The following is a 27,815-nucleotide window of genomic DNA, read 5'->3' as shown; positions in this document are numbered from 1 at the left end:
GACTTGCTCAGGGGGATAAAAAATGTAATTTTGATTTTTGTATTCATATTTTATCTCATGTATGAGTACAAATGATGGAAATTATTTTTTTTTTTAAAATAAAAAAGAATAGAAACAGACAATCGACTGCAAACAAGCCCATACTATTGCCTGCCAGTCACTTGTTTAATTCAAACGGAAGGAAAAGTTTGGAAACAGACAAACTGTGTTGAAGATGGACAACATTAAAAATGGACACCGAAAGAAATGTGTCTTCTTCATTACGACGTTTCCATTTGAGTTGTTTCTGGGAGGGGACAGAGCAGATGTACATTGTTAACTTCTGGCACAATTCAGAAAACCTCTCCTTTCAAGGTGTCTAAATCAAACATGATCCATCCATCCATTTTCTAAACAACTTATTCAGTACTTAGCATCTCGCCTATCCCAATTGACTTTTGCCAAGCTGTGATCACAAGGCGCGTACAGACAAGCAACCATTTCCACTCACATTCACACCGATGGACAATTTAGTTACGTTCAAGTTTTCCCACCAAATGTGATCGAATATTCATGAAAATCTGAATTCTTTTATCCCAAATGATATTTCAATTCACATTTTAATTTGTCATATTCTTTTTAAAATACAAATGATCCGGCACCATTTTGGTCTATAAATAGTTCCTTTCAAGGGTTATTTGAAAGGTGAAATTGAGAGCAGTGAAGTAATTCCAAGATTCGCAGTCAATTACTTTATCTGATTAAAGAATATGAAATTATCCCATCCCAACATGTAACACTACTAGTTGCAAAAGACAAAACAAAAGGATATTCACTCACAAAATCTGTGGGTGTATTAGGAAATAAAATCTCATTAGAAGTCTAAATGTGTCAGTCGTTCCACATTATTTGCTTCGATTTCACTTTTTTTCTGATGTAAAACATTATTGCATGTGCTGGTGTTGCTCACGTGTTTCGTTGAAGAGGAAGGACTCCTGGTACTCCTTCATGTACTGAGAAGATCTGGCCTCATCCAGGAAGAGAGAGTAAACCTTCTTTATATCCTCCACTTGGACCTCTGTGCCCTAAGGATGACAAAAAAAGGCACGCTCACACAATTAATCCAATGCCTCCATTACTCGCAAAAAGTTTGGGGTACTGGATTTCGGGTGAACTTTCAAAATGAACTCAAAATGCACGATAACCTTTAAACTTTAATTGACCTTGTCTAAACTTTGGAATGCACAGGTTCTACGCTTTTCTGTGACTCCTCCAGTCTCTGCATATCTCTGCTGCGAGATAAAACCGTGCCCACTCAGTTCAGTGGCCACTTGCCTCTGAGAAGAGACGGTTGGAAGCCTGCTGACCAATTGTTAGGCATCATATTGATCTAATGATGTCAACATGTAAACAGCAACGGCGCTGAGGATTGTTTTCATACCAATTTTCACCGAATCAGCCAACGTATTGGTCAATTCATGGATCAAACACCTACAATGACTTGTGGCGTTCAGTTCAAAAGTTGTGCAAAACGTACTGAAATATGTAGCGACGCCATATTCAAAAGCTTCGAGAAGGTCAAATTAAGCGCATGAGGTAGACTCACCTTGCGCTTGCGGCACACCAATCCGGCCGTGCTGATGAGCTGCATGGCGTATCGCAGTGACGTCTCCATGCCGATGCGAGTCAGGACCGTGTGAGCCTCCTCGCTCAGCTCCACATCCTCCTCCTCACAGCTAAGAAACGACAACACGTAGTAAGTGACGCAAAGTTGCTGGTGAATGACGAGCCAAGATCCTCACCGGATCTTCAGGATTTGCTTTGTCTCCTTTTCGGTGTAAGGGGAGGTGGCAATGATGAGCAGGCGGTCCAACAGATCCAGGGGGATGCCGTGAGGGCTCTGGTAGTTTGTGCCGCGGATGCTGGGATGAAAAGAGGAAATAAGCATCAACAGCTTACTTTGTCCCCTTATGGTTAAAGATACAAGGAAACACACGAACAAAGCAAACCACTCAGACAGTAGGACTGAAATAAAATGTTAAAACAACAATGTATTTGGATATGTACGAGGGGTGTGCAAAAAAAAAATCAACTCACTCAATTATCTGCATTTTATATGCCAAGATTCAATAAACTGATGTCAAAGTTCAGAATCGATTTTTTTCAAAAAGCAAAGGTGTGCTACCACTTTCTTCCAGCAGATGGCAGCGCAGAGCCAATTTGTTGTCAGGATTTACCTGAGTCACACTACGTCATCCAAATGAGTCAGTGCCTGGCATGGGGGTAACTTGGATCTTTTCTAATTATACCAATGCCAATATGTTTGAAAATTAAGGTAGTAAATTTTGTTCATTCCTAATTTTATGGCTTTACTCTTGCTGCAGTGCATGATTTATGTTCTGCATTGTTTCCCAAAATGCATGTGAAAGTCAATATCCCATGGCATGATGGGGAAAATGCTCCGTTTGTAACATTTAGCCAACAAGTACGTTCAAACATATTTGCGAGGATGTTCGAATGTATTTGCGAGTATGTTCGCACGTATTTGAGAGTACGTTTGAACGTACTTCCGAGTACATTCAAGTGTATTTTCCAGGCCAAATATTTGTACTCCACGTTGGCACCTCCACGCTTCCATTTTTTTGGACACTTTAGACAATGAGGAAAAAAGGTAACACACTACAAGAATAAAGGTAACACACAACAAGAATACCGAGTGATGCCTCGATTGGTGGCCATAATGAGAACAGGGGATAGGTCACTCTCCAAGGCACGGTTCAGGAAGGAGAAACATTCCATGTCTAGCATGTGCACTTCGTCGATAAACAACACCTGGGAAATAAAAGAAAAAGGGTGCAGTCAGTTAATATAATGACCAGATATATAACTAGAATTCAACTCAGTAGAGCAAAAACGTATCTTAAAAGAAAAAAAAATTATAATAAAATATATCCCACGATGCATTGCGCTGACACAGAAAAATTATTTCCCACGTCGTTGGTATTCTAGCTTGAGAAAAACAAAATGTATCAGCACAATGCACAAGGACATCGAGTTCTTTGTTTGGAGTGGATTTATAACATACAATTCTTTTTTGGGACATCGTGTTTTAAATGTTCTGTAAAGCGCTTTATTACACCTGCAGCGGGTGTGAAAGCACTATAGGAATAAAGCTGTGTTGTATTGCATTCACTTTAGCGTAGCTCCATCTAGTGGATGCATCACACAACCGCAGCTTCTATTCAATGTGCCTTATAATGCGGTGCACCCTATATATTAAATTTTAAAATAGGCCATTGATTGAAGGTGCGCCTTATACTACCAAGAGCCTTACAGTGTGGAAAATACGGTACATTGTATTTAAATTTTTAGTCTAAGCCATTTTTATTTCTTCTTTCAGGTTGGTTTTTAAACTTTTATATCACTGCAATTTTGATATCACACTTATTACTATGAATTTTAATTGAATCATTGAAGTAGCTTTCCATTTTCCTATATCTAATGTAGACTACCAGTCAGAGGTTTTGAAACATTTTCAATCTATTGAAAGGAGGAGGGTCTCCAAACTTGTGACTGATAGCATACATGTTAGGAGTAAAACCTTGTGTTTGATAACACTTTGGCTTACTATGCTTCTATATTTTAAATGTTGGTCATGATAGTGGCACTTGGAAAGACAAGCATTTTTTTCCAAGGTGGTACGTGGTGCAAAATTTTTGAGAAGCACTGCTCTCATTCTTTCAAGTGACCAAATACCATAGGCGTTGATGTTCTGTGGAAAATGTTGCTGTATAATTTGCATCTGTCCGAACTAGGTCAATAAAGCAGAGTTCCGCGTACCCCTGGGATGATCTCCGCTTTGCCCTCTTCTCGCCATTCGCAAACTTTTGCATTGATCTGCTCGCGGACTTCCGACTTGATTTCACCAGTATCTCCGGAGAAAAGGGCAAGGAAGCCCTGCGTGCGGCTGTTGATGACGTCGATCTCGTGCAGGGACACTGTGTGCACCACCTCCTTCCTCTTCTGCAGCTCACCCTCCGGACACTGCACAAACTGAGTCTGCAAAGAAAGCCATTACGGTTGCAGTTGAAATTGGTGAATGTGAATAGCTGTGCTCCGGTAAACAATCAAACTATTCCTGACATAGTTGGGTCATTCTGCTTTTATTTGGGGTATATTTAAAATATTGCGCTGGTACCTGAGCTCCCATGGCATCATAATCTCTGGCTCTGGTGAATGAGCGGCCCAACTTGCTGATCTTGCCAGTGGCTTTGTCGATAGTGATAACATCACTGGGAGGAAAAAAGGAAAGGAGGAGGGAGTCCACCAGACCTGAGTGATGGGATACTTTGACACAACAGTGAAACACAGAAGATATAAGTCAAGAAAATAAACCTACCCGGCTTGAACCTTCTCTTTGCTGAGGCTGTCAATCATCTTGTTCCCCAGGTCATATATTGTCTCCATCTCAGTAGTCTTTAGAGTCAACTTGCCAACCTTGGCACCCTAATAGACCAGGTGTATTTTTGTTTAGGGTATTTATAATAAAAGTGCCATTTTCCCATCATTGCACCAAAAGTAATGGTTCACTTTAAATAACAAAGCGAGAAAATAAGCAACATAGACTGGTACTATAAATCCGGTGAGGCATTTAACCAATGAGACCATGTTTTGCTTAATATTTCATTCACAAAGACTACATGTTCTGATTTGAGAAATTAAATCATCGGAAAGGTAAGATTGTTTTTTTTTTAGATACAATTATTTTATTTTTCATATGCTTCTTAGGCAATAAAATTATTATTCATGAAATTACGAAACGCGGTACAAAATGTGATTTTGGACCGAATTTTTCATTCTTAAATTATTGTGACATCTAGCTGTGTAGAATATTCTCAAAGATATCTGGATAGTATAAGAGTCGCACTGACAGGAAAAAAAAATCTGACATAAGCAATACTAATGTGTCATGTGAGAGGTGCGCATACTAACAAAGTCTGCTGCTGCGGCTACTCGCACTGTTGTGCTGATGTTTGTGTGGGAATTTTGAATTTTCCTTTGGTGTTTTCTCTATTGCAATACTGTGACACTATCATTGTCGGTAGCAATATCATTTATGTGCAGAGTGTCCTCGGTCCTCTTACAGCGTTCTAAACATTTCACTGTTACAAACGGCGTGCGTATTAAGAATACCTCATCATCATGCGGCACTAGAAGTAATGTAATTAAGGTTTTTCATTTGATTGTTTTTCTATTTATGAGCTTCAGCACGCTTTTTGTCCAAGTAAAGTACAGCATACTTAACGCACCGTTCCGGTGGCGGGTCGATCAATCTGGATTTCTACAACTTCTCCTTCAATAATTTCCGTCTCCTCCCTGTAAAAGAAAGCCACCTATACATGACGGCAACTTGATTTCTAACAAGGACAGTGTACACGTTGGCCCACTCACTTGATCCGCACTCCAATGGCTTTTCGAAACGCTTGGCTGAGTGCCTCTGTCTTGCTCATCTCCAGAGAGAAGATCTCACTTCCAGCCAGTGCTGTGAATGGGGTGTCAGGGCCGAGGCTCTGAGCAATACCTGCGCATGAACTTTTCTTTAGCTTGGGTGTAGAAGTGCAATGGCAGAGCAACACTCTCATTCTTCTTCTCTTCAGCTCTCACCCATGGCGATGGCAGTCTTTCCAGTGCCGGGCTGGCCTGCAATCAACACTGCCCTGCCAGCTATGTGGCCATCTTTAATCATCTCGAGGATGACCCCTGCTGCCCGTCTGGAGGCCAGCTGGCCAACCATCCCCTGAGACACCTGCAGGTGAACAGCAATACTTAGTTATCCATCCATTTTCTGTACTGCTACCCTGCATGAAGGTCGCTGGTAAGCTGGTACCTATATTTGCTGACATTGGGTGAGAGTCAGGAAGCCCAATTCAGTGCACATTGTCAAGTAAAAAAATAATAATAATAACAAATCCCCCCACTATGTTGTGAGTAAACAGGATTTCCTGCCTGAACTGAAACTTGAAATATTATTGCCTGCGTCCAATAATGCAGAGCGTCTTGTGTATGTATTAAATACAGAAATAGCACCTGTCTTGGTTCCAAAGCATCATCCAAACCAAGGCCACGGATGTGAGAATGTGCACCTAATGACAAAATAAAATTAAAACAGACATAAATGGTTATATAAGGCTGTTGGACTGTGGTTTATGCACAACGGCTTCGACCAAAGAATCTGTGGAAATGCACATTCTTACCAATTCTCTCAATCCGAGTGATGTCACGAACCTCTGGAACTTTAGTAGTAGTAGTCGCCATCTGTAATCAGTAAAAAGGCCAATGGAAATAGATGTGCATAAAATAAAGGTTATACAGGAAGCTCAAAATGTCCAATTTTGGCTCAGACTCTCTTGGACTAAAACATGTAACATCTGGCCTCATTTGATTGAAGATTGTGGCTGAATAAAAATGTCTGCCTCTGCCTTCACAAAGAAAATCTATTGTTTTTTATTTTTACTTTTTGTGTATTGGGAGTATTCATTTTAGTATACGTACATTAGCGTCCTTTTACTCTGGTGGGGAGTAGTGAGAAGTGTTCAAATACGGCTAAAGTAACCAAAGCATCAGCAACACACCAATACTACAGCAATAAATGCACCCATAGAGAAAAATTGCACAACGGCGAGTGACATGAATTCTTTGTCAAGCGTGTTTTGACGTATGCTACCGAAACGATCTGATGTCTGTGAAGCTATACGTTCACTTGTACATATGAATGTCAAATATTTCTAGTTCATTAAACATTAGTAATTTTTCTAACTTGAGCACAAATAAGGTCCAGGCTTTGTGTCGAGTGGTTCAAATCTTTCCTTTGTTCACTCTGGTTGTCATAGCGACTGTTACATTGAAAGTCCCAACACAAGCAATAGCATTAAACATCACGCTCTGACTGGCTGTAAACTATACGTCTACCGACAGGAATGTGCATGTGTGTTTAAGTTTTATATTGATCTACTCGTGAGCAAAATATTAACAGTTAACTGCTTTCTCAACAACTCTGGCATAGATAAGACGGAACTCACGTTGGTTATGTTAGCGAACTAGCCAAGTTAGCTTCATTCATTTGTTTATAATCGTGTAGAGCGGTTACATGCAAATTAAGGTGCGCTGGTGGACGGAGTTTTCTTGCTAAAACGCACATGGACGTGTCAATATTGGAAACTAATACAATTCCGAACGTTTATAATATGAACGCAAGCTCACCCGCACGGTCGCAGTTGTCAAAACGTGAGAATGCGGCGCTTCTTTCTGTGAGGTGCGCTGGCTAAACGAGTCCGGAGAGAAACAAGTGTCGGTTTTCATGAGAAACAGGAAGTTAGCTGCCCTCTACCAACACGAAGACATCTTGTGAACAATACTGTACATTAAGACTTATTTAGCTCAAACCCTCTTTTTAACATGTTTTTCCAACTCCACTGTGGATTACGTTATGGACTTTGCTGTTTGTACAAATCGCACCCCAAAAAAAGAAGAAGAAAAATAAAAGCTGTTTCCGCCCGGTCTCGAACCGGGGACCTTTCGCGTGTTAGGCGAACGTGATAACCACTACACTACGGAAACCTATAGTGAAGCGGCACTACAAGTAAAATATAATTTTAAACAACACGTTATTGTAATCGCATGCAAAGCTTGTTGATGGTTTAATACTGTATTAAATTTAGGATAGATCTGAGATGGCTCAATAAATAGAGGGTCGCAAAAAAAAAAAGCTCGAATAAAGGCAGCATTGAACGTTTGTCCACCAGAGGTCTATAGTAAACGCCGGCAGGCCAAAGAGACGGAGTGTAGAAACTCGAACGACATTTACAGAAAATAAGGTGCTCTCGTCACCAAAGAGCGCAATATATTGTGATGTTTTTTAAGTGCGTATATGCGCTCATCGGAATGAAAATAATAAAATTGAGTTTTGCAAAACACAAATGCGCTTTTCAAACCTAGCAAAATATTACAGAAAAAAAGGCTTTTATTTCTCATCTTGTCAGAAAAGAGAAACATGAACACTATGGAATTAAGGCAATCGAAATTTTTTTGCAGACTATTCATATTCAAAGTTTGTGCTTTAAGTATTATCATGAATAAACTATTTAATCCAGTCTGCCCACACACTGGATTTAGGTGTTAAATTTCGGCACCTGGAAGCTTAAGTGATTGAGTTTGACTCCAGTTTCTAGTCTGAGAAACTAGGGGGCTGTCATATTTCTTCTGATAAAAGATGACCCTGATTAAATGAACATCTACAGTACAGTATTTCCTTTTCAAGATCAGATGTCTGCCTTTTTGCAGATTTGTCATGAAAAAAATATACCAAAAAAAACAGCACAGACCACTCAACACCACACACCTTCATAAAATGTTTATTGATAAAAAATAAATGTTGTACAAATGGCCTATACAAATCACATCAGATCTTCCAATCAGTACAATTTATACTCATTTAAATGCAGATTTATACAGGACACTCCCTGACTTGGTTAATCTGATTGCACAAATTCACAAATTTGTAGAATATTCATAGTCATCAACAATATAGTTTCCCCAACTAACCAAATATATGTATAACTTTCAACGTGCTTGATGTAATTAAATCATATTTGTCTTACAACAGAGAACTGACTACTGTACATAGATGTGTGTTCTAATCAGAGCTGGATGAGTGTGATGGCTGACTCGTACCAAACCCAGAAGCCTGGGTAGACAGCCTCACCGAATGAAGCCTTAAAGCGGTGAATGAGAGACATTGTTTCCCCAAGAGAGTAAAAAGACAGCGTTCCCCCACCGTGGTCCAGGAATACCCCAATTCGAGAAGAGTATGGTGCGTTGACCTCGATCTGGTCCTTGTTGTGGCGTGCAGAGTAGCTGGAGTCAGAGCAAAAGAGACTCCAAGACTTGCGGTTGTAGCCGATGCGACAGCTATCCCCGTAACCGGACCTCTTGATGCCTTTGTAGGTGACACCCATGGCAGCGCCCTCCCCACTCCAGTCGACCTCCCAGTAGTAGGCGCCACCTGAGAGGGCCTCCATGCACAGGACCTGGGGCAAAGAGTCAAATCTAGCGGAATTGTCTCCGTAGGATTGGGGTTCTCTCCTGAGGGTAGCTTTCCTGTTCCCTCGGGAAAGGTGGAGCTGTCGGTACGCCGTGTTTGGGTCCAGAGTAAGCTGGCATGCATCTAAGAAGAGACACAAGGTATGGATTTTAAAAGATTACATAACATCACTTAAAAAACAGAAATGGTAAAACGCAAGATGAGAAAAGCTTATTCGTCACATGTCCCATCACCACTGCAGCAGCAGCTTCAAGTCCTAAATTTGAGCACAACAGTTGGATTCTTTCACCTACACAGGAATCCCTCATTGAACAAGCAACACTATATGCTTAATTACACTGGTCACTTAATGTTACCCAAAAATGTTATCAGAGATGTAAAGAAACTTACCGATAATTTTTGTGCTGATTCCAACCATTCCCTCTTTCATACCCATAATAACAATAAGATAAAATGTGGTTTAGTCAAATATTTTCGTCACATTTTTTTCAATTAGGAATCGGGCTCAACAACAGGTGGAATTTTTTTTTCTGAAACTGTATAAGGACCGTGTCGGCCCACAAATTCTCAAAAGCTGCATGTAACCGACGCAAATTGAAATGCATCCGAATTTTTTATTTTTTAAACACAAACCCCCAAATTCTTCCCATAACATTGATAATCATTCAGTATGTTTTCCACCAAAATGGGGGCAGGGGGGGATCCTCCACAAAATGAAAAAAACAAAAAGGAAAACATTTTTTAATAATTTGAAAAAATGGATTGAAAAAAAATGTGAAAATGTGAATCTGCAGGTGCCGAATGATGAGTATGGGAGGGTCGACTGTACTACTGCTAATAGTAATACTAATAGCAATACAAAAATTGAATGTATTTTGGACACAGATTTTTTAAAATTGTGGGGGTTTTCTCTTTGTCTAGCTAGCACATCAGTTTTTTGACATATTTTCATTTTTAAGTCTGACCAATAAAGCTTGTTCAATACATATTTTAATATGTGTTGTAAATTATAGCATGGCGATTCAGTGGGGGAAAAAATCCACCTTTTGCTGAAATCTTAATTCATAAATATTACAAAATGTAATACCGTCTTACTTATTGTTATTATTAGTATTAGTCTTATGAACACTTGATGTGCTTGAGAAAAACGAGGCAAAATTTGGAATCAAGTCAAGTCAACAGTATTTATAGAGCACCTTCAAACAGCCATCGCTGCATACAAAGTGCTGTACATGGAGCAATATAACATGCACAATAAACACTAAGACAAATCGGTAATAAAGACGGTAGAAAGCACCAAACAGTAAAACCAAGAACAAATCTAAGTCATGCTGAGTCGAATGCCAAAGAATACAAGTGAGTTTTGAGGAGGGTTTTGAAGATGGGCAGCGAGGAGGCTTGCCGAATGTTCAATGGGAGGTCAGTGCAAAGAATTCATCTAGCGTTTACTTGCAGCTTAGATTTTTAAAAAAGTAAGGAAATATGTTGACAAGTGTTTGTATGCGCCAAGTAATAACATAATACATATCACCACTCTTGTTATTGTATTAGTAACTTATATGTTAGTAATGTATTCTGTAATGTTTTGTCTGTTATTTGTGAAGCACTTTTCAAGGTACTTCACAATGATTTAAAAATGCACAACACACCACTACTGATTAAAAGTAAGTTTGAATAAAGCATGTTCTTAGACATGGATCGTTCTATGCAGAAGAAAGGAGTCGCTGTGGAAAAGGCTCAAAGGTAAGATGGGAATGTGGATTGAAGCGGAAAAGCGTGAGACCCTCTGGCTTTACACATCAAACAAATGAGAATCATTGCAGGGGTTAGATGTCACCTGCCTGCTCTGTCTTTCTCTCTCTCTCCCTCTCCAGATCACAGTTGGTGGGACACCCGGCGGCCCCTGCTAGTTCTGCCCGGTTTATCATCTGGAATGCCAGAGGTATCAACACTGCTTGTAAGTTTGACCACAAACAGAAACCTGCCGTAACATAACTAGCATATTGCATTGTAAAGCTCAGGCTTGGATTCATACAAGCATTCCTGATTTATTAAAATAATAATAATAATAATAATAAAAGTATTTTTGGTTCTTATCAAAGATAGCTTTTTTTAACCCTAATCTTTTTACAGCAAATCAGTGTCACTTTCTCCGTTACAAGGTGGGACAAATAAATTACAGTATGTCCAGAAAAAAACGTGTTGGGTTTGTGGTCAGCCACAGGGTCTGACAGAGGAGCTGATGAGCACCAAATGCAACTTAAGCGCTGAAACAAGCGAGAAGAGAGTACAGGAATCAACGGAAGCGAAATCAGCTGACACTCACATTTCAGGAAGTCGTCCCTGTGCTGTGGTTCCTGCAGTTGCACAGATCTGTACATGGGAGCGTCATCTGCAGTGGTACCAAAAACAACAAAAACATCCTGATCAGAACATGTTGTGTAAAAAAAAAAGTGCTGTTAAAGCAGATAAGCAAAACTTGATGTCTGTACTGTGCAAAGTAAACCGTAACTTCATGGTATTTACAGGGTCAAGGCAAACAACGGCTGGATTCAAAGGACAATGGGTGTGTTCATGTAAACTGAAGTCACATTACAATCAAAGTAAACATTTGAACAAGTGGCTACCAAGTGACGTCAAATTACGCCATATGAATAAAATACAACCGCAGTGGGAAAATATTCGACTGAACTGTGCACAACTTTGTAGAAGACAAGACAACTCTTGACTTTTTCAAGCCAAGTGATGCAAAAGTCACCCAATGCGTTCATTTCAAATGGAAACATCCCTTTGATGACTTTGTCCTGCCGGCAAAATACAGAGCTGATATGTCGCTAAGGATAAAACGAAAAGTATATAACATAGTGCATGTTGTAAAGTCAGCCATGTTTAGAATGTGAAGTAGGGCTGGGTAATTCATTGGATTATCATCATGAAAGAAAAGAAAAAAATATTGTACCAAGCGGTGCGGTGTATATGCAAGTTCCACACGTTGTCAAAGTACCCTGAATGCACCATACTACTTGCATGGCAAGCGTGTGACGTTATGTGATTCTGCCCTGCTTGTGCTTTAAACTCTTTAATGACACCCCAGTTAGAGTTTAGTATAAAAGAAAAACTCAACAAAAATAATTACACGCCTTATATATTTAAATACAAGACGTGCTTCGTTTTTAAAACATCGTCTTTGCTAATGCTAGTCAATGGAAAATAACATGACGTGCTAACGGGAAATTAGTGTCGAGCCCCGAGAGTGATATTCTTTCAAATAATGAATATTCATACACAAACGCTACACAAGTAAAACAGCAATGCTCAAATGCACACATTCTTCTAATCTTTGAAAAACGTGTTAAAATTATTTCATACTAATAGGTCGCAACTGTCTTCGACCCTTCTTGTCTCAAAAGTGTATTCTAGGCACTGCTCAACAAGAACACAGTATTTATTTTAATTTTTTTCTATGTAGTTTTTTTTTTTACTTTGTTAGTGGTTGTTTTTTTTCAAGTTCTATTCAAAGTTAAATTTTCAAGGATTCAAGGCTACATCAGAATGGAAATGCAGGAAACTTGAAATTGATATGACATTTACTATTTTATTTTTTACTTGACAAAGACAACACAGTATTCAAAAATAAAGTGTTCTACATGCAGGAATGTATGTGAATGAGTATGATTGTTTTGAATAGTTGAGTTTTGGTATAGTTTTTTGAAATATTAAGCTATGAGATCAATGAATAATATTTTTTATTAATCCTGATTCAAATATCAATCTAAATATCGTGATTATTATTTTTTCCATAATCACAGTCATAATGTGAAGACATTTCTGCCAAGCCCAATTGCAGTTAAGGGTGACAACCTAGTTTGTTGTTTTAAAATGTAAGTAATAAAATTTTATGACGGCAATAATTTGACCCTGAGTTGGAGTAGTTGTAAATGCATTATTTTCAATGGGTGAACTGGATCTCCCTTTTTGGATGGCATATGCCAAAATCGGCACTCAGTTTGGCTGCCCACAGAAAAAAAAATAATAATAAATAAAAAAAGTTCAAAATGACGTTTTCACCTAACTCACCTTTATATGCACGTTTCTTTTTACCATCCTCCAGTTGACAAAAGGTCATTTTGTTCACTGTAAACACAAATATGTGTTGGCATTGTCAGAGAATAGCAATGGATTGTATAATAAAGCCACATAATAATCACAATAAGTGACTCATTCTCACCTGTCTTGGCTACTTTAACCAGTTCATCATTGCCAAATTCGTTCATGTGCTGTTTCGTCTCAGACACGGCCTTGGTAACTGGATCGAAGGTGAAGTAAGGGTTCACGGTCACTGTGGGCAGCTCCTCAGCCTCGGTCTGGGCTATCAGCATGTGGTAGCTCTGATAACGAAAGGGGAAAAAAATGGAGAAGTAAGGGTACACTGTCGCATTTCAGTAAAAATAAATACAAAAAAAAAAAAACAAATGAAGTGCACCGAATCATATTGTTGTTGTTCAGTCGCCGCGTTACCTGAATGAAGTGGATGTGGTCTTCAGTGCGCGACAGCTGAGTGATCTCATTGTCTCTCCTCTTCAGGTCGGCGATCTCGTGGGTCAGACGCTCCACGTGACCCTCGGCATTGTTGAGTGCCGCTCGTTTATTGGTGGAGATCAATTTGGCCATCTCTTGCTGCATTCTCTCAATGGAGCGGATCATATCGCTAAACATCTTCTCGCATTCCTGCATTGCTCTATGGGCTGAGTTCTGCGCAGGAAACGGGGGGAGGCCATAAATCAAGCGGGTGTCAACCTTTTTTTTTTTTTTTTACAAGTATCCTGAACAAAGCTTTCCCAACATGAAGGAATGACAAACGTGTAGGAAGTTGATTCAACATCCGATTCAATCTGCAAGTGGTTTGCCTGGTTTTCTCATCCTGATAAATGACTGTTCCGAACCTTGAGTGCATCAACTGCTTGTTTCAGTTCCTCCATCTGTTTGAGTCGATCATGAATCCTCTCCTGGATCTCAGCCTGGGTGGCACCTAAGCGTTGCTGTGGAGGCGACAATAATCGGATTAACTTGTCACAAACCGTCGGGAAAGTAGCAAAATTTACAAAATATTCTGACATTTAGATTTTTTTTTTTTTTACCCCACTTTGTTTGATTATAGCAGGGGTAGGGAACTCCGGTTCGTCAAGAGCCATATTGCACCTGTTTTGATCTCTCTCTACTTCAACACACCTGATTCAAACGATCAGCTCATCAGCTAACTCTGTAGAAGCCCGGCACAATCATCATCAATTGAATCAGGTGTGTTGGAATAGGGACAACTCTAAAACAGGCCGGATATGGCTGTCGAGGAACCGGAGTTCCCTACCTCTGGATTATAGTATTGTACGATGTCACTTAATTGCTTACCTGTTCTTCCGCCCTCTCCTGCTCGGCAGACACCATGTCGTGCCCTTTGTGTTCCTTCACCGTACACAGGACGCAGATACACATTTGGTCAGTGCGACAGAACAGCTCCAGACCTTTCTGATGCTGGGGACAGATCTGCCGGTCCAGATGGCCGATTTCGTCCACCAGCTTGTGTCGTTTAAAAGTAGCCGACTCGTAATGGGGCTTGAGGTGCCTCTCGCAGTAGGATGCCAAGCACATCAAGCAGGTCTTGATGGCTTTGTTCTTCTTGCCGACGCAGATGTCGCAGCCCACGTCCTGCGGTCCGGCTATGTTGTAGTCAGGGGACGGTGGTGGCGGCGGGAAGCCGTCCGAATTGCGTTGCAAGGTAGAATGCCGAGAACCTCCAATGCGTCTCGGTGTAGGCCTCTTGTTGTAGGTAACCCGGCACTGAGGACACAGGTATGTGCCTGTGTGGTCTGCGTGGTCCCAGTATGTCTTCAGACAAATGGAGCAGAAAATATGCCCGCATGGAATTGACACGGCATCCCTGAGGTATTCCTTACACAGGTGGCAGTTATCTTGCTCGGACGCCATGGTGTGCAACCGCTTCGGTCCTTTTCACTCAATGCTGTGACACTCGATGGATTGTGTCAGCGCAGCAGCAAAATGATCCCAACCCGACTACTGTCGTAAAGTTATATGGAGTAAACAGAGGGAGAGGCTAAACTGGTTAAGCCGAAACCAGTAAAACAAGGGCGGGGCAAGGCAAGGGCACAGCAAAACGTCTTCATCAGTTCGAGAATGAATAAAATGTGAGATGACGTGGTCATTGAGTAGTTTCATCATTTCTTTTGAATGGGATTGCCTGTAGACACTCCAAATATAAAGGAATTCAAAACAGAATTTAGATGGGACCGAATGAACTTTGCACCGCCGATTTGCATTTGAATGAAGAATAAGAACAATGAGGCGTATCTGAAACAATACAGGTGTGTCACAGCTATCATGTAATGATAGCTATTGAAGTCATAGTGCGCCACGAACAGATTGTTTGCACGCCTCTTTTTTATGACGATCGGCCGTCATGTCTCATCAATGAAATCCGGAGGGATTGCGTTCCTGCAGTGATGCGCGGTTAATTGCTTTGGTTAGATTCATTTGGCTTGCTTTAATGCTGGACGAGTTATATTTCAACCACTACCTCGCCAAGTAACTCATCAATGTAACTTTTTAGCATTCATTTAAAACACTCATTTCGACTGAGGTTGAACATACGGGTTCCGGGGGTTAGTAATGATTTTTTTTTTTCAAAACATTGCTGCAGAGACTCTTTTTGACAGAGAATAATGTTTTTGGGGTTTTCTTTGTTTTTTTTCCTCTGGGTGAAAAAAAAATACCTTTAGAGGAATGTTTCATTTTACAGTGAACACGCATACGCGTACACACATACAAACACAGCTAAGATGGAGTTTCAGGGTTGTTGGAATGGAGTGGAATGCGACTACACTTGATAGCCCAGATAACAGCCGGGGCAAACAGATTCCATTGTTAAAGAGCCAAGATGGCCCCTGCAGAGTGGGCTACTAACAGGTCTGCTACACCAACAACAGCTGATATGCTCGAGCAAAAGGAAAAGGAGAACAGTGTATCGAAATGATGCAAAGTGAGCCGATCAATCACAACAAACATCAATAATGGACGATGCTCCTTTTAATTGTAACAAGACTTCATATATCTTTTTTGAAGAATGAATGATTGTCGTGATTCTGATTATCTTTCTTATGACTCATTAAAAATTTGCCTGGTTAGAAATGTTGCACGGTTTTTCACAGCGGCAGGTGAGTTCATATGATTAATGAAACTGAAATGCAAATCCTGTGAAAATAAACGTTTGTTTAAATTCCATAGAGCCGCATTCTTTCGAGTTTCAACAAATCTCGTTGGCTGTAAATTGACACTGAGGAGGTTTTGATAATGCAAACTTGTCTGTACTTTGTTCTGCCAACATAAATGACCTTGGTTTGCACAGTAAATGGACTTTGCTTCCATAAAACAACAAAAAAAAAAAACAAAGTTTTTATGGTGAAGAGGAATCTATTGGCCAATGATTACTGCACTTCATTCTAGTCATTCCATAGGATGTCTGTTTAGAGGATTAGTTCGATTAAAATAATTTTTCTTCAACATAACTAACTGACGAAAAGTTTGTTTGCCGATCTGAAGCGAAGGATGTGTCTGTGCATAAAAGTATTAGGGCTGCATCACTATTAGGAAAATGAAAGCAAAATCTGCAAAGGTAGGAGATGAAATATGTCATGTGACAAGAGACCCTAATGTTTGGAGAAAAAAATCATTTTATGACTAGAAAGAAGACTTATTTTACAAAACTGTCAGAAGAAAAAAATGTTCTTATTGTTATTTATGTTATTATTATTAGTGGTAATAGTACTTATAACAACGGTCAAAATTCCCACAAAAATAGCTGATACCAGCCACTTTTGTTGTTCTCTTACATTCATTGGATATGATTACAGAATATATTTTATTAAAATTGTAATTGGTGATTAAAAACACATTTCCTCTCATGTTTTAGTTTCTGAGAAACACACGCAAAGGTTGAGTGACATTGACGGTGCATCAAAATATTTAATTGTTTTACTAAAGGTGTACCTTGACAAGCTACTCAACTGTCATAACATTAATCCAGCGAATTGTTGTTGAATTATTCCAATGTTATCTTGTGGAATTAAAAGTGTGTGTGGGGTGGGGGGGTTCTTATTTATCTAAGTCAGACTCAAACTTTAGTTTCCAATGTTGTGCACATTTAGATATTGGCAGTCACACTTGTCCGTGTCTTCACTTTGGGTACCTACCAAAAATCACTTTTGTGTTTTTGTGGCATCATATATTTAGAATGGTGTCTTCCTGTTTTTATTACACACCCTCAGTGAACTCAGACTTTGCTTCCTTCCATAAAATAGCCATGTGTGCTTGCCTGCGCTTTACCCCGCCGAGTGCATGCCCGCCTCTATCGTAAGAGATGCTGACCTTTCACCTTGAACTCGCTTTAACGACGGATGACTGTGGAGTATCTGTTTGCTCAAAACAGACCTCCTCAGTTCACAACAAGCGGTTGACTCTTTCCACGGTCCTGTCATTAAAACAAATTAAAACTGCCCTGTATCCCAAACATGATCAAGTTTCATCGAGTACAACAACGACATTGTGGCTGCACAGTCTTCCCTTTTTTCTATATCAGAAGTGTGTTAAGTGTTTCCCCTCCGCAACAGCTCGAGGTAGTTAATCTGTAATCACAGGTTGCACCCTCTACTCTGGTGGAAGGAAAGGGGGGGAAAAAACTGCCTTATCACAACCTGACCTAATATGGTGAAGTAATATGCATGAAGTCATGCAGGATACTGAACGAAGAGCGGATACTGCACTTTTAATTGCTTTAAAATGTGTTTCGTTGATGTTGTTTCCAGTTCCGTTGTGGAAAGTAATCTTTTTTTTTCAGTGTCCATAAAAAAAAAATAATAATAATAAATATTAGAATGACTACGGTCGTGTGTAACTCATCGCCCAGGCCTGATAGAAACGCTAATGAGGTGTTTGTGATGTCGGCGTGCACTTGCCTCTTGTGGCTAATTTGAACAGTGGAGTCGGCAGCTTTCCACGTGATGTAACACTCAAGTATGTCAAACATCTACACACACCTGCAGCTCACAGGAATGTTCCGTTCGCGCATGGCTGCATCTGCGGTTTCTTCTGCTGAACAAACAGATGCAATCTCCATATCTGCGGTTACATATTGACCTCTAGGGCTGCATTTGACCGTCCCAACTGGTTACGATGTAAGAAGTATAACTCGGATCAAAGGCGCGGGAAAAGGATGTTTTCCTGAAAATCTACAAGCCTGCGACATCCGTGTTTGTATATTGGGTGGTCCCTTAAATTCCAGCGGTACCTAACCCTCCGTTTGTGTTTGTTGGACTGTAACCGGTTTAAGACAATGGCGATTCTGTCCGACAACAATAGGTGGAAATACAGCTGTTGAGAAGTGCGCGCAATTCATCCCCAGATGAGCCACAGGAGGAATTGGAATTAAGCTGTGGAGGGGAAATGAAGGCGTTTTCGAGCATATTTCTTTTCTCGTTTTGAACTTTACACATTTCACTCATTCCCTCTTTCAGCCTTTTCGTTTCCTCTCTTTCCGGCCTACAAGGTTCGCTCTCCCTCCCTCCTGCTTTCTTTCTCTCCTCCCTTGCTCAACCTGCTTATCTGAACAGGGCAGGGCTGCATACACTCACACGGCGCAGGAGGCGGGCCTTGTCTGCTTTCAATCAATAACCTCTGGAATTCAGAAATACAAGTAGGTCCTGTCTCTGGCAGGCTGTAGCACACTCAGGAGGGCGGGCTCCCACGCAGACTCAGCTCAGCGCTCTTTGCTCCCGGCATTTTCTCTCCACTTCCTCAGGACTGAAAGCGTTCCGTGTGCCCACCACAATGGCTGACCACACGTCTCCAGACTACTTTAGTTGTACCCTGTGCGTGAACCTCCTGAGGGACCCTGTCGCTATTCCTTGCGGCCACAGTTTCTGTATGGACTGCATCAGCGGCTACTGGAATGAGGCGGACTACACGGGGATATACATTTGCCCTCAGTGCAAGATCACCTTCACCCAGAGGCCCGTGCTGCGGCCCAACGCCACCCTCAGCATGGTGGCTGAGAAGATCAAGAAGAGTGGTCTGAACCTGAACGTCCACATGCCCCAAGGGAACGGCTATGCCGGGCCAAGCGACGTCCCTTGTGACTTCTGCTCCGGGAAGAAACTCAAAGCCATCAAGTCCTGCCTGAACTGTTTGGCATCCTACTGTGAGAAACACCTGAAGCCACACTATGAGTCAGCCACATTCAAAAGGCACAAGTTGGTAGACGAGTTGGGAAACCTGGACAGGAAGATTTGCCCGCAGCACCAGAAGTCCTTGGAGCTCTTCTGTCGAACCGACCAAATGTGCATCTGTGCCATCTGCACAGTCAGTGAACACAAAGGCCACGACATCGTCTCCGCTGAGGCCGAGAGGAGTGAGAAACAGGTAGGGTCGTCTGTGAAAATGCTTTACTTTGTTGTTCGACAACACAAGTACGACAGCTACCTGTTAGATCACTTCACAAAAAGCCTCAGAGAACAAAAATGTGTACTCATGTCACAGTGTCACTGTTGTATGGTTAGACAAGAACCATTCGACAGGCCATGTTGGCTCACTGAAAATTATCTGTTTGTTTTTTCCCCAACCTTCAGGAAAACCGCCGCACGTACTTTGCCCTATTTTTCCAATGGTATCACCTAACTTGGCGGGCATTCACCGCCAAAACCAACGCGGCTCTCTGATTAGTTGCGTGGAGTGTTTGGGGGAGTGTCTCGCTTATCACTACCGAAAGTTGATTTTCAGTGAATGTGGTGTTCCATCTGTGGGATGGTTACACAGAAACTTGTTTTCCCGTGCCATTTCCCACCTGTGGGAGGAGGCTCGGAGTGATACTGGAATGTCAGGGAGTCAAGGCTTTCAGCCGCTCGGGATCGTGAATCAAAGCCAAACACAATCGAGGCGCTCAAGTGCTGTGAGGAAACACAGACGGTCAGCAGACTGTGTGTGGATGAATCGACATTGTTTATTGTACTTTAGCCCCCCCCCCCCCCCTCTTGCCCCCTGCCTTCCATTTCCTCACACGAAAGTCTAGGATCTCTAATCAGGACATTTACAATCACAGTTTCACAAATCTCACACCATCTCCTCCTGTCTCTCCTCCCCCCCTCTCACACTCTCCCCCTGCCAGATTCCCCACATTCCACCAGCTTATCTTGAAGAATGGCTTGGTGAGTTTGAGAATAAAGCTGAATTCGAAAAGCCCTCTATTCTGCAGGCCAGTATGGCGGTCACCTTGAAACATCTCTTGAAAAAGTCAGTGGTGGTTTCACATTCCTGACATGGCCAGAATTCCATTACAGACCCCCCCACCCCCCTGAGATCAAACCTGCCCCATATTGAGAAGCCTCTTTGAATAAGGTTTATGAGACATGCTGAGTTGGCTGCTTGTACTGAGCTTTCAAATATGACCCCTGTATTTTCTCAACAACAACAATCGAGCCAGCATGACATTGAACTATAACTTTGAGATTTTCTGAAATGCGCTGATTAGTATGATAATAAGAAATCATTTGTTCCAGAAACTCTTGGGAATCTCCACAGCCGAGATTAGACAAAAATGTCAAGAGCGCGTAAAGGAGCTGGAGGAGTTGAAGACGGCGGTGGATTCATTAAAGGTAAGGTCAAGCATTAGAAACTCAGGCTTTAGGATGGCAACGGTCCCAGAACCCGTTGTTATTATTCCTCCTTTATTTATCGTGAAAACGGTTTGGTAAAAACAACAAGACAAATTGAAAGTGGACTAGCAATGAATTGCGCTTAGCCTCGAGGGGGTCCTCTCTCATCACATGACCTTCAAGTTACATCTCATTTGCCTGCACAAATAACACACTGCTCAAGATAGAGTAGTCGTACCTCCAGTAAAACGCATCCGCCGTGTTTTTGTGCAGAACTCGGCCCAGCGAGCCATGGTGGAGAGTCAGAAGATGTTTGAGGACATGATTCGTTCCATCGAGAGGATGAGGTCAGAGGTGACCAAACTGATTGGGATCAATGAGAAGGCTGCATTCAACCAAGCCGAAGCTTTGGTCGAGCGTCTGGAACAGGAGATTGACGAACTGAAGAAAAAAGAGTCAGGCTTGAAGCAGCTTTATTCTACGGACGACCACATCCACTTTTTGCAGGTATCCTACTTCAGAAACACGGCAGGACTTGATCCTGACATGACCTTTTTTTTTAAATGTATAAAAATTCACAAACACAATAATAACACACCATATTCTGATAATCCAAAACAGCTAAACTATGGTTTATGATTCATGTGAGTTGACAATAAATGAACTGTTTTTACATTCTTACATACAGATACTGTGATCCTGGATGTATTTTTGCACTGGGCATATTATTTACATGAATTATTTGTCAAAACTTGCTTCCCTCAGAACTTCAACTACCTGTGCACCCCCACTGATGATGGCTTCATACCAAAGGTGACCGTGAACCCCGACTTCTCCTTTGGGGCCGTCAGGAAAGCTGTAGCCGAGATCAAGGAACGGCTGGAAGAATTTGGCAGGGAAGAGCTGCTGAAGATCTCCAAAACAGGTTTGTCTGATTTTCGCAAATAAAAGTGCACCAGAAAAGCTCAAAAAATATTTTAATAAATGTATACCGTGTCTTACAGTGAATGATGTTCCGGTGTACACTACGGAAAGTCGAACACTGGACAGAAGAAGCAGAGGTAGGCTGATGCGCAAAAATAGTTAGAATAACCAGAGTGGAGCTCATTTTCCACTCTGACGTTTTATGGCTCAATGCCAGCCTCACCTAAGGTCACAATGTTTTAATCTAGATGTACAGTTTTACCCTCATTATTGTATCAATGTAAAACCATTCTCTCCAAAAATATTCATCTTGTATTTGATCAAAATCACAACTCAACATGCTTACAAGATCACGATCGGTGTGACTTTGAAGAAATATGAGAACAAAATAGATGGTTAAAGTGGACAAAAAGACAAAAATGAGACCGATAGGCATGTGCACTTAACATTGGATAACACACCTGGCACTGAATGGTAGATTTATCAATCGATGTTAAGACAGCGATATTTACGCAGCTAACATGGCGTTTCCTGTTAGCATTCCCATTTAAAACTTAATCGCAGCACTTCCGGTACACCGCTCAGTGGACTGACACCAACTTGAACGTCACAGAGCAACACGCAGCTCGAGAAAAGTTTTTCCTGCCTGCTTTGTTACCTTTACAAGTCACACCCGTGATTGTTATGCCTCTTTAATGTGGTATTTTGTACAGGCAGGGTATAATAGAGTCACAGTGGCGTTTCTTGTGTATTAAATGATTGCGACTTGGTGACATCTGTAGTCAGTGCTCTATAATATATTGGTCTACCAATAGCAATTAATATGTTAGTACTTCATTTGTACGATACAATAGAATACATCTTTATTCATATAGTGCTTTCACTACTGCTGCAACAAGGCAACTGTAAATTTAAATGTTACAAATGCACTTTATTTACTGATTTCAAAATGTATCCTCGGTCTGGAGGAAATTAAGGTGAGGGCTGGAAAAGCAGCTCAAGCATAACATGTAGCGCCCACAGGAAATCACCTGGTTCTCCAGATTACCCACTCCTGTCCTGACCCGTCAATGCACGAGTTCAAACAACACAGCCGACAGATTTTTTAAATGCTGTTTGATTTGCAGGTAAAGACCACAATATGACCACAGTGGACAGCAACCCCGCTACCCCAGAGCCAAGGAGCAGAGCAGATTTTATCAAATGTATGTATTCACAATAGCTTTTTAAAGGAGACAAATTATGCTTATGTTACATTCCTGGAATGCTTTTGTCAAAATTGCCACATATTACACCCCCATATTTCTTGTCTTGCTGAAATTAGCCCATTTTCAGGGGCTAGCCCTCTCATATGCAAATAGGCTATTGTATACCTCGACCCGATATATTTGTCGATCTGAGCCAATGGTGAATCTGGCTTTCGCTACAATGACTATTGTGGTGGGGCGGTTGTTAATTCAGGGGATGCAGCATGATTCTTGCAACTGGAGTTATGGGAGCAGTATGAGACTGTGGGGTGTCTCCGCTTGATACTGGCAGTGTAGTCCGGCCATCACTTGAAAGTGGCTCTGGATCTTTGTCCACCCTACATCTCGTAGGTCATGTCATGGGTGGAAAAACTCATGGGGACAATTATTATGTAAAATATCCCCACTGTTACATCATAGTGAAGTGGTAATGCAGAACAGTTTGCTAACAATGCAAAATGGACAGATCAAAGATTTACAGTACCTGGTTGTTTCGTTTCACAATGAGTGCTTGGGCAGGCACCACGGAGATTGATATTTGTATACAAGCCATTAAAAAGTAACATTTGCATTATATGTCCATTTTAGCACTATTGAATTTGACTTCACGTACTTCAGTTAGAAAATAAAAGTGTATTGCTTCTCATAATGCAGACTTCTGCCAGCTGAAGTTGGATCCGATCACAGCCTACAAAGAGCTGTACATCTCTGAGCACAGCAGAAAAGTCATCCGAACCAGGGACCTGCAGCCATATGGGGACAACCCAGACAGGTTTGACAGTTTTGCCCAGGTTCTGTGCCGGGAAGGTCTGTCTGGCGGCCGCTTCTATTGGGAGATCGAGTGGAGTGGGGAGTTCTCCATCGGAGCGGCCTATAGGGGCATCAGCCGGAAGGGCAAAGGCTCGTTGTGTCTGCTGGGCTACAACGATAAATCCTGGAGTCTACTCTGCTCCGACACCGGCTACTCGGCCTGGCACAACAGAGTTGATAAAGCCGTCAGCGGCCCTCACTCTCCGAGGATAGGTGTGTACTTGGACCATAGCGCAGGCGTGCTGGCTTTTTATAGCATTGGAAGTGGCATGACGTTGCTGCACAGGTTTGAGACCACGTTCACTGAGCCCCTTTACCCAGGCTTTGGAGTTGGAACCTCGGTCAAAATCTGCACCATCAAATGAACATATTTGACCCAACACTTACATTTTGATGTCTTTTACTGCATGATGCTTTTTAAATATATATTTTTGCATAACATTGACAATGTTACACTGTTTAGAGCTGTTTTCCACCAAAATGTGTAAACCGTCACATACTGTATTATTATACATTTTCAAAATCAAATTACTGTAACACTTTCAAAGATCACTGATCACTGCCAAAGAAAAAGGCCTTTAAAAGTGGTATGCTTCACCTCAAGTTACAGTGCATGTCACATCCTGCTATTTCATATTTATCTTGCGTGAGAGGATGTGTCAAATGTTCTTATAATCAAAACAGATAACTGGATGCATTGTCACATTTTTCTTTGTGACCATAATTTTAAAAAACTGGAAAAATGATTTCATGCCCTCATATTTGCCTTTTCACAGTTCAACTAACCTTTTATTTAACGTTATGCATGTTTACTTACATAGGGGACTGTTTATTGAAAACCCTGAAGATAATTGTTATACAAAACAGTCTTATTTTATATTTTGGAAAAGATTTATAGTTTTGAATAAAGAGCGAAATAAAAAAGGTAGTTTGTTTCATTGTTTTTTCCACCCTCAAGGCAACAGTTATGTAAGTACACATGACAGGTGTTGTCGAACACATAAGGTGTGTCGTCTAGCAAATGTACCACCAGCTCCCTCTAGTGGATGATGACAGTAACTGATTTTTTAAAAATTATTTGTTCTGAGGTTGCCCGTTGTCAAACGTTCTCATATTTCAGCCTCCACTTTGAAGTTCCTGCAAACCAAAACGGTTGAGATGGGCCAATTCGGTCATAAGACATGAACATTATTGAGCATTTGACTGGCAAGATGAAGTAGGTGGGTTCGGAAATGAAACCAAATCTTGAATTCTGGAATTCCTACAAGGCTGCGTTCTTTGCCATTCCACAACTTTTGTTGTTTTGGAAGGCATTCATGGTCTGATCATTACTGAATCATACTTTTGTATTACACATTTTGTATGTGACAAGTAAAATCTGACCTTTTTGTACAAACTGACAATATACCATTAATAATACAAAAATGTACTTTGTTTTAAAAAGCAAAATCTAAAAGGCGTGACTTTTCATATAAGCAGTTTCTGATACTAATCGATCAACTACAACTCGTTTGCTGTTCCTACAACTTAAATAAGCAAAAATACTTCTCAGGTACTGTACATAAAAATAATGAACATATCTGGGAAGCATCGAAAAAGATATTTCACCAACTACTCTGCCTACTTGGAGGTTGGAAAGTCAAATACCTCAGAGTTACTGCAACAATGCATGAGAGAGACAATGTGAAGAAAACAGTTTTTGTCATAATACACATCTGTTTATTGTTCCCTATCATTTTGTAGGATGCAGAGCATACAATGCTTAAGAGGAAAAGAAAATAGACAGTCCAAAAGTTCAGACATTATAGCCAATAATTCCTCCTTTTCCAATGCATTCGCCAATGTAAAACCACATCAGTACTTCAGTAGCCACCAGCCCGTTCCTTAGAGCGTCCTGTACAGAAAGGGAAAAAAACCCATTCTGAATAATAATTTAACAGTTACACCATAGTCTAATCAATGTAACAGACACAAAAGCCATTAAGACAGAACACCAGTCAACTGTTTCAAACTGAATGACAGATGAGCTCCATTTCAAGCCTCTGAAAATACGGTACCTTTAAACACTTGAACCAAACAATAAGTAAAAATCTCTCAACAGATTGCTCAAAACATCAGGATGGCCGGAAAGGATTTTGGATTACCAACCAGAATTTGACCAGGTTCTGTACGGTCCAAGGTCAACCGGAGTGCATTCACAGTGATTTACTTTCATGCAATTTTATGTTACAGTTTTATTTCAAAATTGAATAAATTAATTCTAACCTTGAAATTCTACACACAAATTAATTCTAACAATTAAGTAGTTTTTGAAATAATAGATTTGCACATTTAAAAAATATATCTTTCCCTCAATATTGACTAGTCTGCCAGGTCCTGCTACTCAAAACCATCCCACAGCATCATGTTGTGGGAGTGTTTTGCATCCCTGTAGGGATGGTAGTGCCCAGGTGATAAGCTGCGCCTTGTTTCCTCCAAATACGACCAGTCCGCGGTTGGGCACCCATGCAGTAAAATAATCTTACACAGCACCGCTCGACAGTGTCCGTGTGACTTTGCATTGTTATACTGTAGTTGTAAAAAGTGATGCAGCTCTTGCATAGGATTTCAAATTGTGCAAGCGTCAGGATCGTGTATGTTGTTTTGCTGATAACCAACTAACAAGTCTTTTCGTCTTGTTGTCACTCATTTTAATTAGCGTTTGGAAAAAGCATCATCAAGCGTCTGTGAAACCACGTCAACGCACCTTGACTGTTGTTTGTCCAAGGCGTCCCGTCTGGAAACCCTTGATGATGTTGGATGCCCCCTCGATGGCCTTGGGGATCTCGGCTGGACTAGGTGGAACAAGTTCAACGCGGGCGTAATGCCAGAAGGTTGCTAGCCGAGGTTTGGAGTAGGTGACAGCGGCTGAGAGATGAGGAGACACGATCAGCCAACATAATGGCAGCTAATGCTAACGTTAGCGCTGAGCTTCCGACAAAAAAAAAACGATCACTCAAGGTTGCTAGCCGAGGTTTGGAGTAGGTGACAGCGGCTGAGAGATGAGGAGACACGATCAGCCAACATAATGGCAGCTAATGCTAACGTTAGCGCTGAGCTTCCGACAAAAAAAAACTATCACTCAGCAACCAACCACGAACCAAACCCCAATTAGGTATTTAATCATAATCAATACACGTTATGGCAACGACAAAATGCGCCAACTCGCAATAGCTACGACTATTTTATTCGGTGAGCAACCAGCCAGGATAGGTCATGGTAACTCAACTGACATAGTGGAACCAAAAAAGAAACAGCGAGTCCAAACTGGACACGCATTATAGAACTGCAACAAAACAAATACACACACACAAAACTTACCGCCAACCATACTTGGCACTTTAGCGACCAGCTTTTGCACGGCTTGTGCCATTTTGAGACGGTAATCGACGCTGTTCGATCGTCTGACGCTAGCCAACTGAATGTCACCTCCAGCAAAAGGACCCGTATCAAGAGCTGCCCAAACATTTGCCTGTACATAATTGCTCGTGTATTGTGTACAAGGGCAAAAATATTAGTGATCAATAAAAAATGTCTATTGCTAAATTTCTGCCACCAGTCGTTTTGATACGATAAAAAAATCAGTAATTCTGAACAGTATGAGGAACGTCATTGTCAAAACCAGCGCAGATTACACCAACACTCGCTTTATGAAAAAAATTATATTGTATATTGGATTTGTATGCCATTAATATTTTAAATGACCGTTTTCAGGTTTGAAATTGACATTCATAAACTGCGATGAAATGAAAACAAAATTATTCAAACATTTTCAATACTTAAAAACATTATTCCCTGTGATTGTCTGGCAACCGGTTCAGGGTGTCCCCCGCTTACTGCCCGAGAACAGCCGGGATAGGCTCCACACCCACCGCGACCCTTGTGAGAATAAGTTGATCAGAAAATGGATGGCTGGATGCATGGAAATCATTATTCCATGCAAGGTTACAAAAACTTGACGATGTGATTTCATATTAAATATTTCTTACATTGTTCATAGTT

At 41.0% G+C, this 27,815-nt stretch overlaps 4 protein-coding genes and 1 non-coding gene across 5 annotated transcripts; 1 reads left to right on the top strand and 4 right to left on the bottom strand.

The window, feature by feature from the left end:
- Positions 1–117: 117 nt before the first annotated feature.
- ruvbl2 (RuvB-like AAA ATPase 2) lies at positions 118–7,338 on the bottom strand. Its single transcript, XM_086130784.1, has 14 exons — positions 7,240–7,338; positions 6,234–6,294; positions 6,067–6,122; positions 5,644–5,785; positions 5,431–5,560; positions 5,289–5,355; positions 4,379–4,485; positions 4,178–4,271; positions 3,820–4,038; positions 2,693–2,811; positions 1,782–1,901; positions 1,586–1,715; positions 950–1,064; positions 118–286 (listed from the first exon to the last, which is right to left on the bottom strand). The coding sequence occupies exons 1-14, from the start codon at positions 7,336–7,338 to the stop codon at positions 261–263; spliced, it is 1,485 nt and encodes a 494-aa protein (XP_085986910.1). The 3' UTR covers positions 118–260.
- A 185-nt stretch (positions 7,339–7,523) lies between these two features.
- On the bottom strand, positions 7,524–7,596 carry trnav-aac (transfer RNA valine (anticodon AAC)). The gene has a single exon. It is a non-coding gene; the product is annotated as a tRNA-Val (tRNA).
- A 778-nt stretch (positions 7,597–8,374) lies between these two features.
- ftr83 (finTRIM family, member 83) lies at positions 8,375–15,170 on the bottom strand. Its single transcript, XM_086130783.1, has 7 exons — positions 14,486–15,170; positions 14,023–14,118; positions 13,598–13,831; positions 13,308–13,467; positions 13,157–13,213; positions 11,406–11,471; positions 8,375–9,202 (listed from the first exon to the last, which is right to left on the bottom strand). The coding sequence occupies exons 1-7, from the start codon at positions 15,059–15,061 to the stop codon at positions 8,676–8,678; spliced, it is 1,716 nt and encodes a 571-aa protein (XP_085986909.1). The 5' UTR covers positions 15,062–15,170; the 3' UTR covers positions 8,375–8,675.
- Positions 15,171–18,830: 3,660 nt separating this feature from the next.
- On the top strand, positions 18,831–24,702 carry ftr82 (finTRIM family, member 82). Its single transcript, XM_086130570.1, has 7 exons — positions 18,831–19,564; positions 20,698–20,793; positions 21,067–21,300; positions 21,559–21,718; positions 21,798–21,854; positions 22,845–22,922; positions 23,619–24,702. Exons 1-7 carry the CDS (start codon positions 18,974–18,976, stop codon positions 24,137–24,139), a joined length of 1,737 nt encoding a protein of 578 aa, XP_085986696.1. The 5' UTR covers positions 18,831–18,973; the 3' UTR covers positions 24,140–24,702.
- Positions 24,703–25,470: 768 nt separating this feature from the next.
- Positions 25,471–27,265, bottom strand: atp5mg (ATP synthase membrane subunit g). The gene is made up of 3 exons (XM_086130571.1): positions 27,135–27,265; positions 26,521–26,681; positions 25,471–25,668 (listed from the first exon to the last, which is right to left on the bottom strand). The coding sequence occupies exons 1-3, from the start codon at positions 27,184–27,186 to the stop codon at positions 25,570–25,572; spliced, it is 312 nt and encodes a 103-aa protein (XP_085986697.1). The 5' UTR covers positions 27,187–27,265; the 3' UTR covers positions 25,471–25,569.
- Between the last annotated feature and the right edge of the window lie 550 nt (positions 27,266–27,815).

Source organism: Hippocampus guttulatus, chromosome 15 (genome assembly GCF_054856545.1).
Source record: "Hippocampus guttulatus isolate MCC_2025c chromosome 15, RoL_Hgut_1.0, whole genome shotgun sequence".
In the NCBI taxonomy this organism is placed as follows: Eukaryota; Metazoa; Chordata; class Actinopteri; order Syngnathiformes; family Syngnathidae; genus Hippocampus; species Hippocampus guttulatus.
The sequence above is the reverse complement of the archived record's forward strand: the minus strand, read 5'-3'. Positions and strand labels throughout refer to the sequence as shown.

Bases quoted from the DNA above. Each gene is read 5' to 3' on its own strand.
- atp5mg (XM_086130571.1), bottom strand. From the start codon at position 27,186: ATGGCACAAGCCGTGCAAAAGCTGGTCGCTAAAGTGCCAAGTATGGTT. The intron at 26,682-27,134 runs GTAAGTTTTGTG...CTCATCTCTCAG, and splicing joins AGTGCCAAGTATGGTTGGCG to CCGCTGTCACCTACTCCAAA. The intron at 25,669-26,520 runs GTGCGTTGACGT...CTTTCTGTACAG, and splicing joins TTGGACAAACAACAGTCAAG to GACGCTCTAAGGAACGGGCT.
- ftr82 (XM_086130570.1), top strand. From the start codon at position 18,974: ATGGCTGACCACACGTCTCCAGACTACTTTAGTTGTACCCTGTGCGTG. The intron at 19,565-20,697 runs GTAGGGTCGTCT...CATTTGTTCCAG, and splicing joins CCGAGAGGAGTGAGAAACAG to AAACTCTTGGGAATCTCCAC. The intron at 21,719-21,797 runs GTTTGTCTGATT...CGTGTCTTACAG, and splicing joins GCTGAAGATCTCCAAAACAG to TGAATGATGTTCCGGTGTAC.
- ruvbl2 (XM_086130784.1), bottom strand. From the start codon at position 7,338: ATGAAAACCGACACTTGTTTCTCTCCGGACTCGTTTAGCCAGCGCACC. The intron at 4,272-4,378 runs GTAGGTTTATTT...TTTTCCTCCCAG, and splicing joins AAAGAGAAGGTTCAAGCCGG to TGATGTTATCACTATCGACA. The intron at 2,812-3,819 runs GTACGCGGAACT...TTTATTTCCCAG, and splicing joins AAGCGGAGATCATCCCAGGG to GTGTTGTTTATCGACGAAGT.
- ftr83 (XM_086130783.1), bottom strand. From the start codon at position 15,061: ATGGCGTCCGAGCAAGATAACTGCCACCTGTGTAAGGAATACCTCAGG. The intron at 14,119-14,485 runs GTAAGCAATTAA...TCGCCTCCACAG, and splicing joins AGGAGAGGGCGGAAGAACAG to CAACGCTTAGGTGCCACCCA. The intron at 13,468-13,597 runs GTAACGCGGCGA...TTTCGTTATCAG, and splicing joins ACCACATCCACTTCATTCAG to AGCTACCACATGCTGATAGC.